This window comes from Phoenix dactylifera, chromosome 2, assembly GCF_051530095.1.
Source record: "Phoenix dactylifera cultivar Ajwa chromosome 2, Ajwa_hap1_PhDact_Kaust_v1.1, whole genome shotgun sequence".
NCBI lineage: Eukaryota > Viridiplantae > Streptophyta > Magnoliopsida > Arecales > Arecaceae > Phoenix > Phoenix dactylifera.
Genome location: NC_143191.1, coordinates 57,533,782 through 57,553,321, shown reverse-complemented (window position 1 = coordinate 57,553,321; position 19,540 = coordinate 57,533,782). Strand labels below are relative to the sequence as shown.

Genomic DNA, 19,540 nt, shown 5'->3' with positions numbered 1-19,540 from the left:
TCGAGCTCCAAGTGTCGGAGGCGGGCATTCCCCACCTCCTGCTCGCGGGAGGCCAACGCCAGCTCGGCTGTGGCCAAACGAGCCTCAGCGGCCCGCACTTCGGACCTTGTTAGTGTATGCGCGCCCTTCTCTTCATCGAGCTCGGCGGTCAGAGCTCGACTTCTTTCCTCGGAAGCTCCAATTCTCTCTTGGAGCACCTGACGTTCGGCCTCGGAGGCCTGGTACCTCGCCTCGGCGGCCAGGTACCTCGCCTGGGCCTCCTCGTAACCGCGCTGGCACCTCCGGGCCCGCTCCCGGTAGTCTTGGACTATGTGCATCAGCATTTCCGTCTCGTGCAAGTGCTGTAAAAGAGACGAAAAGAAAGACATAAGGTGCTGCGAGTAAAATTTTTTACAAATTACACAGACGAAAATTTTACTTACCCGGACGGCGTTGCAGCGGGTAGCGTCCATGAAGGCATTGAAGCTCATGGACTGTATCATGGCCCGGTCGGCCGGGAGCAGCGCGACCCGGAATATTTCGCGCGCCACTCGAGGGTTTTCGAGGGCTGAATCGCCCTCGAATACCGACCAGGTGAGTGCAAGAGGCACTCGCTCCCCCGAGCCTGATGGGCCCGGAAGGCCAGCATCGGCTGGCCTCGGCGGAGCCGACCCCGAGGCTCCCTGACTGCTCCCCGGCTCGGAGCTAGGGGGCTGGGGTCAGACAAGCGGCTGATCTGACTGCCGCACGACTGAGTCGGGGCGCGCAAGCGCGGGACCCGCGGAACTCCTTCCCTGGTCGGCAACTGAAGCATCCTGCCGACCAGGGATTTGTGCCAAGGGCACCGGGCATGGGAGCACCACCGAAGCTCCCCGGGAGCCCGAGCCCCTGGAATCCGCGCCCTCCCTCTGACCCGCATCGGAATGCGCGGGGCGAGAAGGACCCGCCTCGGCCACTGCTGTCGCCGGGGTCGCTGAGGTCGCCGAGACCTTCTGCTTCTTCCTCGGCTCGGCGGGCTCGCCCGAGAGCTCGGCTGCCCTCTTCTGGAAGCGAGCATAGAGGACTTCGCTTTTAGTCACCATCTTTGCGATATCTGCAAAGGCGAATAGGATTAGAACATTAGAACAGTAAGGAAATAAAAAGAGACACTGTAACTATCCTTACCATGGGGACGTGCCGAGCTCAAGCCCACGTTCACCAGAGCGTCCTCACATATGAGGCCGTTCAGTAAGATGCCGTCCCCGAAGCTGCGGATGGCGTCGAGGATCCCCTGCTCACGTGCAAAAAGTCTGGAGAATTTGTTGATGGACTTGAGCTGAGCCGGTCCCCACCTGGGGTCAAACCCCCAGGACTGTGCAGAACCAAGGAAGAAGAATTTCTCCTTCCAGCCATGAATGGATGAAGGGGCACCATGAAAAAGTGGCCGACCCGCCTGAAGGGCAATGTAGAGCCACTCACCGTCTCCCGGATTCGACTTAAAAATAAAAAGTCGCCGAAAAACGTTGACAGAGGTCGGAATCCCGTGCAGTAAGCACAGTGACAGGAAACCGATCACTGTTCTCCAGGCATTCGGAGCGAGTTGCGCCGGAACCAGCCGGCATACCATCAGCAACTCATTCACGAAGCCGTGAAGAGGAAATCGGAGACCGGCCCAGAGTGACTCTAGGTACACTCCAATCCGGCCTACCGGAGGATCGGTTACCCGATCCCCACGCCTGGCGGGTTCCAAACGGAACCCGTGAAGAGGGAAAAACCACTCTTCGGTCATTTCGACCTCCAGGACGCTCATGGTAGATGCAACCTCACTGGGAAGAGAACCCATTGAGAGAGAGAGATTAAAAAGAAAAAAGGGGGACCTGGGGAAGACGCCGGAGAAAAGAACTTCGGACTGTGAAAAGCTGGGGGAAGAAAAGCTAGAAGCAGAAGGCAATTGGAAGGGGACGGAGGGCCAGGGGAGAGTTTATATAAACCTCCCCAACAGCCTCGATCGGCAAAAGAAAAGACGCACCCCGTTGAGATGACCACACGTGTCGGTCCAAAAGACAGAACGACGTATTTAATTAGGGCTAACGCTTCGAACGCCGAAGTGCCCCATCGGATCGTGCGGCCCCATCATGAGCCCACGGCGCGAGGACGCCTCGCAAAAGGTGTCCCAATAATGAGGATTTTCGGGAAAGAAGAGACGCCGCCTATTAAAGGCATTTCGAAGCGTCCGATAATTCAAAATGCGCAATAAATTAAAATTTTCGGAATTCGTAACGGCCCAACTAAAGCTACTTCCCGCGCTCCAGCTGGTGGCCAACTGGAACTCGGAAGTCGGGGGTAGTGTTGGGGAAAAACCCCAAGTCATACCGCCACGGAGGCGCTCGGCCAAAAAGCGCCGACCGGAAAGGCGCTCGGCCAAAGAGTGCCGACCAGAGAGCACCAACCAGAGGGGTGCTCGGCTAGAGAGCGCCGATCCGAAAAGATGCTCGGCCCAAGAGTGCCGACCGGAGCGCCAAGAGGCGCTCGGACCAACCAACGACCAAGTAGGGATGCTCGGCTAGAAAGAGCCGACCAGAGGACGCCGACCAGAAAGGCGCTCGACCAAAGGGCACCGACTAGAAGCATTAGAAGCGACCCCGCCACAGGGCGCCCCATTGGGCGACCAGCTCGGCTCGGCACCCCCGCCGAGCCGATTGCCTTGACCAGATGTTCAACCCCTGCCTAACCCCCTGAGGGACTTGACAACTCCACTACAACCTGCCGCTATCTCCAAGCCGTCAAGGCATAAGATCTCCGCAGGTATTTGGCACGACCTGCCATTAATGCATGAGACCCCCTCAAGTCTCCGATGCGCCCAGTCATTTAATGAACACGGCTCAAGACGATCTCCGGATCACTGAACCATCAAAGCGTATGGCTCTCCCTGACCGCCGGTTCATTCGGTAATAAATGCGCTTACCATCCATGGACCCCGGGCCTACCACGGCCGGCGGTTCAACCACTCCAACAAGTCCGATCGACCGTGACAACTCCCTGGTTCCGGTCTGATTCGGCCTCATATTCCACTACGCCATTAATGGGCCAAATCGCGCCCAATTATTACAAAAGAGGACAAACTCCCCTGTCACCTCCCGGGCAACATAAAATCCCTCTATAAAAGGGAGCCTGGGAGGAAAGAAGGAGGGACCGAAACACAACAGCACAGACAATTAAGCACCAATATCCTCTTCATCCTCTTCACCCTCTGGCTTGCTCTCTCCACATATTTGCCCCCTCTGACTTAAGCATCGGAGGGCCGGCGCCGGGGAGCCCGGCCACCGGCTTCTTTTTTGCAGGACGGGACCGGACGGGACGCACTCTCCTCTCCGCTCTCTCACACCCCCCAGGAGGGCACAGGAGGACGCAGCCGGCCGGCGCACCGCCGTCCGCCCTCCCCGCGGCGGAGCTCCTCCTTCCCCGGCTTCGCGGCGGCCCCCGGGTCCAATTTCCAGCAACACTTCCTATCCAAAAGTAGCATTCAGCTATCTAGTTTGCCTCAACATTCCTTATGCAATGCGAATAAAATCAGATCAAGAAGCTTGGAATGGTGGGATGGTGACATTGTTTATTTCAAACTAATAAATTGATGAAGGATACCACCATTAAATGGTTCTATAAATTTTGGCACACAATTCCTAGTGCTTCCAAGCATAATACTTTCATTTCTACCGTATTGTGCATGGATAAAGTTTATGAATATAGTTTAAATCTTTTCTACATGCTAAGATTTATGTGGGTTAAACCATCAATTAAAATAAATTTGCACAACCTGTTTTATAATTAGTGCCTTATAAATTAGTAAGGAACAAAGTCAAAGAACCTAACAACAAAAGTAATTCAAGATCCCATCATTTATAATTTTTAGTTTTTAATCTACTTTTTTTTTGTTAAACAACTTAATGGTTTAATTATATACTAACACAAAAACCACATAACTTATATTGAATCAGGTCAAGTAGTAGGTTAAGAGACCAAAATTATACCAATATAACAATCGAATCGGATCGGAACAAAACTCAATAAATCTAGATCCAAACCAAAATTTGAAATGTATCTCAATTTAAAACTCAACCTGGCCTTACGAATTCTTACAATAGGTCTGGATCGGATCTCGCCAGATCAGGTTGGGTTCGAAATGGGTTAATTTGATCCGTTTGCAGCCTTACTGGCCGTCAGGTATCTCCTCGACCAGCGCCCCGTTTTTGCACACTCGCCGGTTTGATAGCGTGTGAAAGCCCTCGATCGGTTGGTGACAGCTAGGCTCCCTCTTGTCCGCCTGATGGCTGATATCAGCCATTTTTACGTGTTAGTTTTCGTTAATTGGACGGCGGAGGTCAATTGGAAGCTCCAACGGGCTCCGTCTGCGGCACGGATGAAACGTCGTGCCCGCGATGGCCGATATCCGCCGTCTGTTGATTCTACGGCCTGCGTTGCGGTGTTTTCGCACGTTTCTTTTTTTTTTCTTAAATCCACCGAGCGCGGAGACGTCCACGTAACGGAGTCCCGCGAAGACGTCATCGTCACGTGATCCAACAGCAGTCTTATGGTCCATGGAGCTACACGTCCCCGTCCAACGTGGCATTCGAACATTGGCTCAACTCGTAGATCGCAGCACTCTTCTGCCACATGGCAAAGGGTTCTGAGTGGGGAGGCGTGTTTTGCTTGGCCAACCCCCAACGCCACACGCTCTCGCCAACGGTAGGGTCCCGCGTGACTCATGCAAGCGTCCAAGGATCAAAACTCGAGTGGACGAACATTCGGCCGGCAGATAAGCTTGCCGGGCTAGCTCCATGCACCTGTTGATTTTTTCGAAGCACTTCCACTTAGGAATCAAATTTGTCTTGCATCACTCGTTTCATTTTTATTTCACCGCTTGCCTCTTTCATCGTCGTCGTCGTCGTCATGTTTTTCTTCCTATACATCGACAACTTATGCTAATCTCATGTGAGCATTACCATTAGAGCCAAGAAACAAAATACTATATAGAGATGGAGAAACAGATATAAAGTAGGTCAAGAAAATTTTTCTAAAATGATAAGCAGTAAAGAAGACTATCCAATCAGCAGCTTGATTCATTTTTTATAGTAGCTTTTGTTTGATTAAAATAAATATCACGAGAGAGCGGTACAATACCAATAGACTAATTCAATAGTCACTCGTTGTCTAATTTTTTTATATTTAAACATCTACTGTACATGTACCCTAAGGTAAGATTTGGGCTGGTCCATTGGATCTGGTTCTTGTAATAATTTCTGGATGTCGTGGCTGCCCAAACGGGGAAAAGCCAGCATCAACGACCACATAGCTCCATGGACACGTGAAACGCTTGGGCACGGGGCATGTAGCTCCATGGACGATGAAATGCTTGGGCACGCCCTTTGGAGCACAAGAAAAGCTCCTCAAGCACACAACATCATACAGAACGTCACCTTGACAATTCTATGTTCAACCAACCTCGTGTAGGCCGCATCAATTCTCACTGGTTATGCCCATATTTTTATACAACGTGAGAACAGGAACTTTTCATAGGTATAAGATGGATATTTGTTGGAGTTTTAATTTAAAAAAACAATTTTTTTATCCCTTAAATTTTAGTTGGTTTAAAATAGTTTAAAAAAATTTTCTATCCGACACATCTTTCAGAAGAATTGTGACTTTTTGGAAGAGAACGTTTGTTTCCAAAAATATATGATATTTCCGAAACATTATCTCGAGAGTTTCTTCCACATATAGTTTTTTCACTCTTTAATTTTTTGCTTTCTATCTTCTTTTTTTTTTTGGACAACAGATGGAGTCATTTAGGTGAGGATCGGGCTGAGTCGGGTTGTTATACCTTTAGAACGAGATCGCCGTAGACCCGTATATAGAGGGTGAATCATATTCTCAGGGCAGTGTGCATCATATGTCTCGATTCAGATAAACTTTCTACTAATTAATTTTTGTAAAAAAATCTAGATATAGAGTTTTATTTAAATTTATTATTTCAGATCGTAAATAGTAATTTTAGGTGCATCATTACTTTGATTTCCAATAAATATCCTCCTTGACATAAATGATGCAATACTTATAGGTTATTACATGCTCAAACAACTTGAGGACTTGCAAGGCAACGTAGCCATTTCATTCCCTCAACTCTCACGTTATTCACTGAAAAATTGTAAAATGTACATGCTTGTGTAGACAAGGAGAGCGATGCAATTTAACCTTTAACAACTTCCCCTGGAAGCAAAGTACTGCATTTAAGAGCTCATTTGGCTCGCGGGAAAAAAGGAAAAAAAGTATGGTCAATAGGAAAGTAATGAGATGCCTCTTATTTGGTTGGAGTTTTTAAAGGAGAAAGATGCGAAAGCTGTATTCCCATGGGAATATGATTCCCACAATTCATGGAAAAGTCTTTTCCATGAGAAACATGAGAAACTTACTTTTCCATGAACCGAAAATTACTCTATTTTTATTTTTTTCCAAAAAGGCCCTTCAGCATTAAAGAGGCATTAAAAATCTAATTTTTATTAAGAATATAATATGAATTATACATAACTTTCCTAGCAAAGTAGATAGTCAATCAAACATAAGCATTTTGAAAATCTGTCACTTTTCCATGGTCAACCAAACATACCAAAAGTATTTTCTCAAACATTCTCTTCCTAGAAATCTACTTCCTAGGAATCATATTTCTAAGAGAAAAAATGCTTCTCGCGAACTAAACGAGCCCTAAAGGGGAAATAAGTGGTTCCGATATACTAAACTCTTGGGGAATAGGTTGGTGATGGTGTTCTGTGATATTTACTGATTGCTCCACATAAATGATGGTGGTCTTTCAATAAGCATTATATGTAGTTTAATTTGCAGATTTTGTCAATTGAACCAAATAAAAGAAGGAGCCTAATGATGCCATTTTGCCTTGATCACAATTAATTTTCTTGCATTACATTGATTAGTTATGGTGTCATGTTTGGCCATTGAAAATTAAGGTTTTGACATAAGTGATGGCATTGAAGCATCAGCTTCTCCTTCTTTAAATCCATTTAATTACAAGTTTTCCCATCATTAGGGAATTGAATTGCACAGTAAGATGAAGAAAAAAAAAAAGGCATGTAAGGTCTTGGGTGCTTCCATTGATTGCTGATCTTGGAACCCACATTACCTCATTTGTCTATAAAACAAGTGGAGAGGTAGACCACTGAGATGAACAGTGTCCTCGCCGGATGCACCACATTTCACACTTGTAGGAGGCGCATGCACCTAGTAATCTAGGATTACAGGATCTAATTCATCTTATTTGTAAAGCCATTTAATCAGTTGCTTACCTTGATTCAAAGATACTATCACATCATGTCTAAGCGTAGTTTCTAAAGCAAGGCTATAAAAATCGATTGTAATTGCTGCCCCTTCAGTTTCTTCCTTTTCAAAATAGAGAGGAAAACTATAGTAGAAGTGCATTATTGCTTAAAGTAGGTCAAAATAGGTGCCCCCACATCATCAACTATTCGATCCCAACTAGGATCCTCTACGGTGCAGCCTATACACCCGTAAATTACTATACATCCTTGGATGGCAACCAATTAGAAGATGGATGGCAGTCAAACAAAACACGCATATATGACACGGCATGCGGTGATGGACGAACTTAGTTGATGACTATCTATCTCTTGATGTCAGCCGTCACCGTAGAGGATTCGTTCTCATTTGGGTGCTTTTATATTAGCCTTCCTAATTTTGTGGAGCAATAGGCTTTCATGCTAATAAATACTCGCCCGGCAAACATATCTCTAACATGTGCTTATAATAGAGATGATTGATGCTCTTTTTAATGTGGAGAAATATACTAATGCCCTTGTCACAAGCATCAGCCGCTTTGTTCTTCCTCTTATCTTGCTCTCGTGCCACGCTAGCGTGATTGTTATGCACGCTTTGGGGTCAATATCAATGCCTCTTTCCATGGAGCAAGTGGACCAAAAACCTACTCTCTTGAAAGGCACGACTTTCATGGCTTAGAAATCTAAAATGACACGGAAGAGAAGGAACTGCATACACTTCTACCTTCCACGCTGCTGACCATGACCAAGGATTCTTTTTTGAAAAGGTCCACGACCAAGTATTCATTACACTAACTTATCCTCAACGGTTTCTATGAGGACCACACAACTGCTATAATGGTCGTAAATCTTCTCTTTTTTTGAGGATAATAGTGGTCATAACATTCTTTTGGGAAATAATTGCCATAATATTGATACATGTATTTTACATGAATCATTTACATGATAGTTTTTCAATATAATTTGTAAAAACTTAGATAGATTATATGTTATGATAACAAAGTAGATTCTGGCTTCATCTTGACCATAGATTTGTGATAGAGTATATTCAACCTCGCTATATTGTTCTTCATATGATATTTTGGCCTTAGACTTTTCAAATGCCATCATGATAATGATTTATTCATGATTTTGTAAAACAATATATGATGGCCATTGTTAATTAGTTTTATATTTATTCTATGTTAACTCACTAACTTCTTTGACAATCAACATATGTCTTCCATATGGACATTATGTTTGTTATAATAATACATCCATCAACCATGGTCTTTATATTCTGGATATTAGCAATTATTATTTCAAGACCGTAATATTAGTTTGTCAAGTAATTTTTTTAACAAAATATCTACAAAAGTGTGGCATAAATAGAAGTATTTGGTGACTCAAATGGGATCACCATGGTGATTTAAGATCACCGGCGATCCTCATCTTTAGATAATCTGATCTCTAGTGATCTAAGATCACCATGTTTGGTATATCATAGTCCAGTAACTAAAGATCTTCAGGTATCCACAAGTAACCTATTTAGTATGCCATAGAAATCCAGGATCATGAGCCATAGAATACCAAAACTATCTCTGATATATGTCCGAAGAATTTTTTATATATTCTTAATTTTTATAAATTAAGAATATAAGCAAATATACTAATTCTTATAGTGGCCTAATTATTTTATCATAGGCTCTACTTTTAACGGCCACTAAGGAACTACTTCTAGAAAATTAGATAATATTCTAGTTTTGGATATGACATATCTCAGATATAATGAAGTGCAAATGATAATATCTCTCTTGACCCAAATACCACGTACTATAGTGCTACACCGATAGATAAAAAGAAAAACTAAGCTCAACCCACACAGGGTGGGAATGGATAGATAAAAATGCTATCCTTGACAACAAGTTTGAATAAATTGAAACAATATTAAATCCACGCAATATCAACCATTTAATTTGCATCATGTTCTTTTTATTCTATTATTTCTTTCTGCATATAAATTTAGAGCTATCACGGCAACCAACTTCAAGATCTCTACTGCAATTTTCGACCTTTCGTTAATTGTTCTACCCACTGGAGGGCTCACTATGGCTCTTCGTTCTTAATACACTTATAATTTTCAGCAATTTGTATGGCAATAACAAGCATATCATAATAAGGAAGGCAAGATGCCACCCAACTTTTATTATTAAATGAAGCTTATATACAAGTGATTATGTACATGAAACAGTAGGGATGTATTGGCCTCCTGTCCAAATGAAAGAAGATAACACAGTAACAGACTTTCAAATGATCTGCTAACATAAAGGATTAAAAACCAAGAAAAGAACCCGCTGCCCAAAGAAGCCAAGAGAAAACCATATAGCAACAAAATTTTCAGAAAAAAACCTATTGTGAAGGAGTCAAGCTGTTATACAAGAGAATTGAGAAACCATTTTTTCCGACCCAACCAAAAAACGTTGCAAACTTGAAAATTTGCGTGGCACGAATAAGAGATGATGTCCATTGCTCCAAAGCCCAACTGGTAGGCTTTGTATAAGGTAAAGCAACCTTTAGGTAGTAGTTATTTTCAAATAAATAAAGCAGTTAAGCAAATCACTATGTTGTAATGCAGAGTCATCGTCAGCTCGCCAAAGATAAAAGGCTTTATAGTTAACCTAGAAAAGAAAAAAAAAGGCTCTCAATACACTTGTATCGTGGATTCAACCATTTATTCTGTTGCTGGTATTTTCACAAAGTGGGGAGCAAATATGTCAAAATCAATGTTGATCTGCAAATAGAAGCCAGAAATTTTTCTAAGTAGTTCTTCAATATAATTTCATAGCATATTTCCCCTTTTGGTACCCAAGTTTCTTGTTATTCTATTGTTAGTAGGGCGTCACCTATGCGAGGAGAGTGTTGGGCGCGGGCCGTATCCTCTTTGAGGAGGACACAGCCACGGTGATCGAATGTGCTACCGGTGAGATGCGCCTGCTCCATGAGATCTGTAACCTTTCGGGTGAGTGTGCCTCCTACCGAGCTATCCATGTCTGTAGACAAACAATGCTGCGGATTGGGTAGCAGCCTATGCAGCTCAGTACTTTGAAGAACTTATTTGAGAGAACCATGTGTCTATCCCATCTTCCTTGCATTATTTTCTTTTTTCTGATTTCATGGGCTGTACTCACACCTATTGTGTGTGAGCCACCGTTGTACCAAAAAAAAAAAAAAAGAATAGAAGAAAAAATATTTCACATTGAGCATAAGGTAAATATTTTAATTGCGTTATATATCGTACAAAGACATGACATGTGTGTAGATTGAACTAAGGCATCCTTGCTCTTCTTTTTTTTGAAAATATTTTTTATCCTATTATACTCCATGCCAACATCCCGTGCGTAGACATAGCTCCAAGAAATTTGTTCTCAAAAAATTATGATCAAGCATCTTAGGAAACATATAGATCTGCAACATAGATTTATAGAAAAAAATCTATGTATCTCAGATCCTATACAAAAAAAAAATCTATGCATCTTAAATATACAGACAGATCTATAGGACAAAAAACATTTGGCATGGATACCAATATTTAGATAAACAAGAGGGACTCAATCAAACATAAGAAATCAAAGAATTAAAATATTAAGAAATCAAAAAATAAAGAAATTAATACCTCACAAAATCAAAAAATCATTACAGCTAAAAGAAAGGGGAGAGGAAGAAAACAAGATGGGAATCCAAATTCTTCGCGGATGCTCTTTCTCAAGCAACTTTTTCTTGAAGTCTCTCATGTCCAATGCTCAAAATTGGACAATACTCAACCGTTAGATCGAGGGGCATGATTGTCCCAAAATGTTATCCCAAGATCACCATAATTGGGTGATCATGGACACTCGTCTTCAAGGACTATTTTTTCATCACCAGGTTGGGTGGTAATTTGAGAAGTGAGGATAATCTAAGATCATTGTATGTATAATCACTGGGGCGAAACTAAGCACAATAATCTCATCTTCTTCACCCAGGTCATGATTCATCTAGGATGGATCAAGCCATACCAAACACTGTAATGAGTACAAATGCTATCCATATGCTATAACAATAAACACTGTATTCTGTAATGAGTAGAATAACTATTTTTATATGCCAATAATAAGATCTCATAACCTCGTAATGATACGGTGACAACATGGCGCGCTGCCACCACTCTCATACGGTCTTCCCGGTGAGCTGTTCCCGCGGTTATACGTAACAGCAACGGTCTTTTCTCTACACTAAAAGGTTATTTCAGTAATTACACACTTGAAGCAGAAACCGAGGCCCCCACCCTTATTTTATACTTTTCAAGATCTCGTCACCCCCCGGTCGGGATCCACTCCCCAAGCTGGCTAACCCAACCGCTCCTTGTGGCCAGCTGCCCGCGTCGCCAAACGAATCTTTCTCAGTCATAACAACAAGCGGTGACGGGACTCTCGACTTTAGCATCCCAATTCCCAACGCTATAAACGTCACTCTGGGCTCTCCTGCACCTCCCTCTATTTCTCTCTCGCAGAGGAAGTCCCCGGTGTCTCCACCGGCCTCCGGCTTTCGAAGCTCAGAAGGGTGTTCTCGTCCTCCGCAGCCGACGGTAATCGGTGTCCGGAGACCGGCGCCCGGCGGATGACGAAGGGCGGGGAGATTGTACGGCTGGGGAAGTACGAGATCGGGCGGACGCTGGGGGAGGGCAATTTTGGGAAGGTGAAGCACGCGCGGAGGATCGACTCCGGCCAGAGCTACGCCGTTAAGATTCTCGAACGGAAGCGGGTCATCGACCTCCAGATTCGCGACCAGGTATCATGCAGGCCCTTTCCGGACACCAATTTCGTCCATTTTCTTCTCTCTCCTCTTCGAAACTGGGGGCCTTTGGGTAGTAAATTCGGTTGCGAATGTGGCAGATTAAGAGAGAAATCGGTACGCTGAAGCTTCTCCGGCATCCAAACGTTGTCCGCTTATACGAGGTCCGTTCTCTCTCTCTCTCTCTCTCTCTCTCTCTCTCTCTCTCTCTCTCTGTGGAGGTTAGTTTGGGAACTTTTGTGTGGGAGGGCTATTTTGGGAACACCGTAAGTAACCGTAAGTATGTATTATATGCGACGTTAGGCATCCTTGCTCTCTGCGACAAGGTTTAATTAACGTTTACCATATTTGGTTTTCCTTTTTTCTTTCCCTGATAAAACAATCATTGGCTATTATCCTCATCTTATTGACGCCGTTATTTTCACTGTTATCAGTTTTAACATTTACTGTGTTGCAGTGCATAAGATAAGTAGGCCTTTTTTTTTTTATATAGATAAAATTTTTAAATAATTTAAAATAGTGTGTTATCTGAACAGTGATAATATCAAATATCCTGTTTCTAGACATATGAAGGCAATTGAGAAAGTATGGTGCCTTCCTTGTGCATATACACTAAGAGGTGAGCAGACTTGTTGATTGGATTGCCTCATTCGCTGTTCACCATTTTAGAAAGATTAGTATCTTGTATTCGTTCCTCCATCTTTGTATCGTATCTTTTTTTTTAATTTAGATGGTAGTGCTCATACGAGAATAGTGTGAACAATCGATGTACCAAAAAAAATAATATAAAATAATGATGTCATAACTACATTTATACAACCTCCCCTTTGGAGGCCTGGTTAGGGAATTTTCATCGCCGAAGGTGGCCACTCGTTTCATCTTGCACTTTCGGCCGTTGGATATGTTAGCTGACGTAAATCAACGATGATAGCGATTTTTTTGCCTTCTTAATATATAATAATAATTAAAACGTATATATTGATGCTGAAATTTTGGACGGAGGCATTCGTCTTTTTGCCTTCTTTTATGATTAGCGTCGCCACAGTCATCAACGTCGGCCGTCAGATTAGTGGGGCCCGTCTACACCTTATATGGAGAGGGTGGTCCGACTCCTCCCGTGCGTGCTGCCACGCGCGACGCGTTGCATTTGTCCTCCCTGCAAGTGGCTCTCGGTTGGTCCCCGCGCGCATGGGCCCGCTACGAGTGCGTGGATCAGCTCGGTCTTTGGTTAGACCAATCTCTGGCGTCCATTTAACTGTTGCTGTTTCTTTTGGGCGCCTACTTCCAACGGTTCAAAGCGAAATCAATACTCTTGGCCGTAATTCGTTGTTCGGGATTGGACTTTTTGATACAGGAATCAGGATTCTAGTTTTAAAGGTGACTAAAGGTGTGGTGCAGTATGGTGGGCCCTTGTTTTGTTTGGTTGCGTCTGGTCTGGACCATGTGGTGTAGGCCCAGTGCCATGTGATCCGGCCAATAATAATTCCCCTTTGCCATACCTATCCTTTCAAATTATAGCTCTCATTCACTTTTCCAAGGTAGCAGATGGATTGAACCTATTGCAGGTGACGGGCTATTTCTGTCGTGCAAGGATGCAATTGGGGTGGAGAGTTGTCAGGATCTTGGCTTCAAGCTCCAACATGAAATAACAAAGATAAAGAAATTTCTTTTGCTAGAGTGCATCCGACGGAGGACCCTCCGATGCCTAAATCAAGATGATGCTCAGAGAACAGAGGAGGTTCTCGGTGGTCTATCACGGCATGTGAGCACTTACCTGAAAGGTCTTTTGGGAGTGGATTGTATAAGCGGAGGCAGGAGCCTGGCGCCTTAGAATTCGGACATACGGGTCGGCGGGGATTGGCAGGCTCTCGCACGTTCCAAGAATCAAACGCGGGGGTTTCATACGCGGATCGCATCCTGCCCGTTTAGCTGGCGCGATCTCAAAGGCCGTTCGAGATTTTAGCCGAGGTGTCGCCAACTATAGGGGGTCTTTGAAATTTAAAATCAGCCGCGCACTTTTGGGCTTGCCACATGGTAGGCTTTTTATTGGAATCCGGAGGCTTTGTGGTGAGCTTTGGCCGGTCTTTCGTCTTGAGCTGTGGTCGGTTCTGAGACCCATCAAGACCATTTGCCGTTGGTTAACATGGTTCTAAGGATTAGGCATGCACTAGCTGATTGAAGCGTAGTGCAAGGTAGCTGGAGTCTATTTGAAGATACCAAATGGTTAAATCTTTTATGTGTACAGATATGAGCTCTCTGTAGATGCATTTGAAGATAGTGCATTCAGATGATTGCTTTTGTTTAGGGTCATTTGATGATATTGCGTGCCGTTATTCATTGATAAGTTTATTTAACTTGGTGGTTTGCATTAATTATTTTACCAGCTAGTTAAGCCAAAACAATGCTGCACTCTTATCTCATAGCTTTCAACCGTGTTGTATTAGGTGTTTCATGCACTTTTCCAACTCTGAACCTAACCTGTTTTCCTACTCGTGGTTTTCTTGCCCTTTTAAGACATATCACTTTGTCTTGTACCGAGTTCTCCTTCACGGTTACCATTTGATAGTTCCGCTATCTCCCATGTTCTCATTTTTCTGATTTTAGTCTTGTTGGGTTTTCACAAAACCCCCTCGATATACTCATCTTAGTGACATTCAAATTTATGTGCTTGGAGACTCTTCACCATTTACCATTTTGTGACATAATAATGCTGATTCCTTATCCGTAACCATTGTTGCATTTCTCTTCAGTTAATATGGGCTAAACATATTCTTATCAAAAAAAAGGAACAATCACTCGTGACTCAACAACCTAGAAACACCCTCCATTTCATGCAAACCATTCTAGTTCTTTTAAAATTTTTCTGTCTATCTCACAATTATTTCTACATATGCCAATGGCTAATTATCATGCTTTATTTTTGAAGTTTGAAGCGCTTAAGTTGCAGATTTGCTTAAAAAGTTTTCTTTGTTGATGAAATCTAATCTGTTTGAAATCCTTGGCGTAGATCCTGACATTTTTGCATATCCTTATCTCCATTTTGGCAGGTCTTGGCAAGCAAAACCAAGATTTACATGGTCCTTGAATACGTAACTGGGGGTGAGCTATTTGACAAAATTGTAAGCAGCTTCGCTTCCTATATCTATGGCCATTAATTTTGTCTCTATTACTGTCCTCTTATATCGGCTAGAGAATGCCTTCCATTGCAATATGGTAATGAACCATTGATATTGAAGGCATTGAAGGGGAGACTTCCAGAACGTGAAGGACGAAAGCTTTTCCAGCAGCTGATTGATGCTGTGAGCTATTGTCATGACAAAGGTGTCTTCCACAGGGACTTGAAGGTAAATAGTACTCATTGAACTTTAAGTATTAAAAATCATGAAAATTCTACATGCTGTATATGACCATTATTCTACACTGAATTAAATGACAGTGTCATGTTATTTGTTTTACTGTTAAACTTATTTCCTTTAAATCCAAAGATGATAAAATTTGATTGTAGATGTTAATGTTGCTTGCTTTGGTTACAGCCAGAGAATGTGCTTCTTGATGCAGAAGGGAACATTAAGATATCTGATTTTGGCCTTAGTGCTTTACCTCAACAATTTGGGGTATGTCTTCACAAGCTTGTTCCAGAGTCAGCTTCTCTGTAAATATACTTTAGGTGTTGCAAGTCTTTATGCTTTATCTTTTCTATCTTCTGTGTCAGAATGATGGGTTATTGCATACGACCTGTGGCAGTCCCAACTATGTTGCCCCTGAGGTGAGAAATTATGTGTATTTTATCTCTGATTTGAAATTCCCATTTGTTTCTACCAAGCTGCAGGCAAATGACTTCGTGTGATTATGTATATAGGTTCTTGCCAACCGAGGATATGATGGTGCTAAGTCAGACATATGGTCTTGCGGCGTCATCTTATATGTTATTCTTACTGGATATCTTCCCTTTGATGATAGAAACCTTGCTGTCCTTTATCAAAAGGTAACAAAGAATTTTACCACCCCACCTACACCCCCACCAATGACAAAAAAAAAAAAGAAAAAATTCTTTCCTATCGCAGAGCTATTTGTGATGAATATTTTATGCTTAGCAAACTTCAACTGGAAAATGTGCCAAGTTTTGATATTATTTAGATTTAAGTTTGTGTGCTTTGATCCAACGCTTATATCAATATAGATTAGTTTTTTTTACCCTAATTTCCTCGATTGATTTAGATATTCAAGGGTGAATTTCAAATTCCTAAATGGCTTTCCCCTGGAGCTCGAAATATGATAAGGAGGATACTTGATCCAAATCCGCATACCCGGATTAATGTGGCTCAAATCAAGGAAGATGGTTGGTTCAAGCAAGATTATGTTCCTGCCATGCCTGAAGAGGAAGAGGAAGAAGAGGATAAAAGCTCTGATGATGAAGCCTTCTCAATCAAAGAGGTAGCATGGATGATGCTAACACACGCGCGCGCACACACACACACATGCATGCATGCACGGACACATGCACGCATGCAGTTCTTTGTTTCAAAAGAGAGGAAAAGGCCAAAAACCTCTGGTTCTAGTTCCTTTAATATTAACTGCAGTTTGTCATTGAAACTGAATAAATGATTGGCTATTGCTGAAGGTTGCGGAGACCAACGAACATGGAAATATATACACTCACATCAATGCTTTTGAGCTAATTGGAATGTCTTCATCCCTTGATCTTTCTGGGTTTTTTGAGAAAGAGGTAAACTCTTGTTCATTTTTCCTCTCCTAGGCATGTTTTTTCACTTTGTTTGTATTCCCAGTATAATATATCAGTTGACATGTTTAGATACTCAATTAGACAATGTAAAATTCTTGCTTGCTTAAAGGCATAAAAAAGCTGCCTAGATCTTTCTAGATCTTGGAAAAGTAAGACTGCATAGCTCCTTTTGCCCTCCTTTCAAGAGAGAGAGAGAGAGTGGATCTGTTCATTTTTTTTAACGTCACAAATCCTTTGGAAGTTCTTTGATGTTTCTTTTATAACCTCTCAGTCTTACAACCAATTCTGCTATAATTCATAGAGATGCGAAAAGGTTCAGATGATTATAACTATTTTTCTCATAACTGCCTTGCAAATTTAGGATGTTTCCGAAAGGAAGATCAGATTCACCTCAACTTACTCACCGAAGGATTTGTTTGAGAGGATTGAGGACATTGTCACTGGAATGGGATTTCAAGTTCACAAATGCCATGGCAAGGTTAGCATGTCCGAACCAATTCCTCAAATTTCAATGTTGGATATGTGCTTCATTGCAAATCTTCTTTGTTTTATCATACAAGGTTGCCAATGGAAAGAATTTTTTTCTTAACTTTTTTACATGAATGTTTATCTGTTTCTAAGAGACATTGAAGTTCTATCATGCCTGTTTGCAGTTGAAAGTTATGCAACAATGCAAGGGCTCAATGACCCCGCAGTCCCTTTCAGCTGCTGCAGAGGTAAATTTCCTGCCTATCACTATGCCCCATGTTCTGGTATTTTACAAGCCTGCCTGCCTTGAGAATATTGCTTGATATCTAAAAATTTCAGGTTTTCGAGCTTAGCCCATCATTGTATGTTGTGGAATTGAGAAAATCATATGGAGATTCTTCATTATATAGACAGGTAGAACTCCATCTTTTGTTGCCAATCGTGTAAACGTTTATTTATCTTTAAATGTTTTCTGTAAAATTATACTTCATTCTCCTATGTTCTTGCAGCTGTGTGCAAAGTTATCAGATGATTTGGGGGTTTGTAGTAGCAGCAGCCAACAATTCTTGACAAAGCAGTCCTTGATGCCAGAGCTCACTGGATTTGAAAAGGAAATGCCCGTTGTTGCAATGTGAATGCGTATCATTTTGAGTCAAGGTGGATTTATGGGGAGAAAAAAAGCTGTAATCCCCATGTTAGATGTGTTTAAAATTATGATAACATACATTGTTTGCCCTCATTAAACTATTATCATTTTGCGGCACACCAAGCTTCAACCATTCGACATCTCGCATAAAAAAACCTGGATGAATATCTTCCCCTTCTTGTGGCATAAAAGAGACTTGCTGAAGTTTTATTCATGCTTAGATTTGGAAAATGCAATTTCTGGTATAAGAGCAGGAGGCGTGAATTTTAAAGCATTCAAATGAATAGTACCCAAAAGAAAGGCTTCTTGCTTAGCTGAAGCTTGGAGCTCCATTTCGGTTTCTATCTTGTTGAAGTTTCTAAAGAAGCGGAGGATCACACCAGTAATGGCTAAACAAAGGAAAAAGGATTTGAATCTATCTGGGATGCAGAGGTTTTGCAATAGTTACCTCACAATCTAATTAATGTATAAATCAAGGATCGCCTTCGGCCACTAAACCGATTCGGTATTGGTTCGGACCGGTTCAAACTAGTATCGAATCGGTACCACTGGTTCAACCTGCTTTTTAGATTCAAAAGTAAAGTCTCAAAAAGTTTGGTGGGCCGTAATTTTTTTTTTTTGCTGCAAATACTATTTAAGTAAAGAGAAAAAAAACGAAATGACAAATTAGCAATTATCCATAATAATAATTTATCAGTCCCTGTGCCTAATGGTTTTTAGAAAAAATAAAGAAAACACGGTTGATATTCCAGGCATATGCATTCCCCTAAGAAAAAATAGTCAAAGTCTACCAAAAGAAAAGAAAAATATTCCCACAAATGTGATCAATCACTATAGCAGCTCCCTATCATATGATTTCCTCTAATTTTATATACGTAGTACTCGTAGGACAATTCAGCACCATCAACGAAGAAACGTAGTACAAAACAGAGCAATTCGATGTACTGCAGGTGCGTTTGGCGTACTAGTCTAACGAGTTTGAAATGGCGTCACTTTGTACTTCCAAAGTTCCAACCGGTACGTGACCACCAAACTGGTGGGAGAAAGTACGACAGCCCCTTCCATCGCTTTGAGCTGCATCTCTATCTTTCGATATGGGTAAATTTATATAAGCTCCAAGGTCGCATGGTTCTTGACTGCAGAAGAAAGAGGCAGTAATGGAGCCAAAAACGAAGCTTGCAAAAGAGAGAGAGAAAGATGGAGAGAGATGTACGTGTATGAATAGGTGTTGAGGTCAGTAGAGAGAGCAGGGAGGGCAAAAGACAGGGACGAGGTGGAGCATGGGATGGGGTCATCAACACACACACATACACTCCCAACTCAAAGCATCAAGCATTCAGGAGAGGAGGAGGAGAGCGAGAGAGATCTTTGGTTGTTGCTGCTCTTCCCATGCACTGCCTCTTCCCTGGCTCTCTCTCTCTCTCTCTCTCTCTCTCTCTCTCTCTCTCTCTCTCTCTTCACTATGTTTGTTTTCATATGTTGTTGTGTCTGAGTTTACTAACTTCGTGATTTCTTGGTTGTTTGGTTGGTACAAATAGAACTCTTTTTAGTGCC

The 19,540-nt window shown here is 42.4% G+C and overlaps 1 protein-coding gene across 3 annotated transcripts; it reads left to right on the top strand.

Annotated features, from left to right (window-relative positions):
* Positions 1-11,662: 11,662 nt before the first annotated feature.
* On the top strand, positions 11,663-18,103 carry LOC103718157 (CBL-interacting protein kinase 1-like). 3 transcript variants are annotated; one of them, XM_008806845.6, is made up of 13 exons: positions 11,663-12,125; positions 12,230-12,292; positions 15,176-15,247; positions 15,365-15,472; positions 15,662-15,742; positions 15,841-15,894; positions 15,988-16,113; positions 16,347-16,562; positions 16,750-16,854; positions 17,234-17,350; positions 17,526-17,588; positions 17,680-17,754; positions 17,850-18,103. In XM_008806845.6, the coding sequence occupies exons 1-13, from the start codon at positions 11,955-11,957 to the stop codon at positions 17,973-17,975; spliced, it is 1,377 nt and encodes a 458-aa protein (XP_008805067.1). In that variant the 5' UTR covers positions 11,663-11,954; the 3' UTR covers positions 17,976-18,103. The 3 variants fall into 3 exon arrangements, with proteins under 3 accessions (XP_008805067.1, XP_038979728.1, XP_088573292.1); XM_039123800.3 differs by lacking the exons at positions 11,663-12,125; positions 12,230-12,292 and adding an exon at positions 13,437-14,320; XM_088717166.2 differs by lacking the exons at positions 11,663-12,125; positions 12,230-12,292 and adding an exon at positions 13,771-14,162.
* The last annotated feature ends 1,437 nt before the right edge of the window (positions 18,104-19,540 follow it).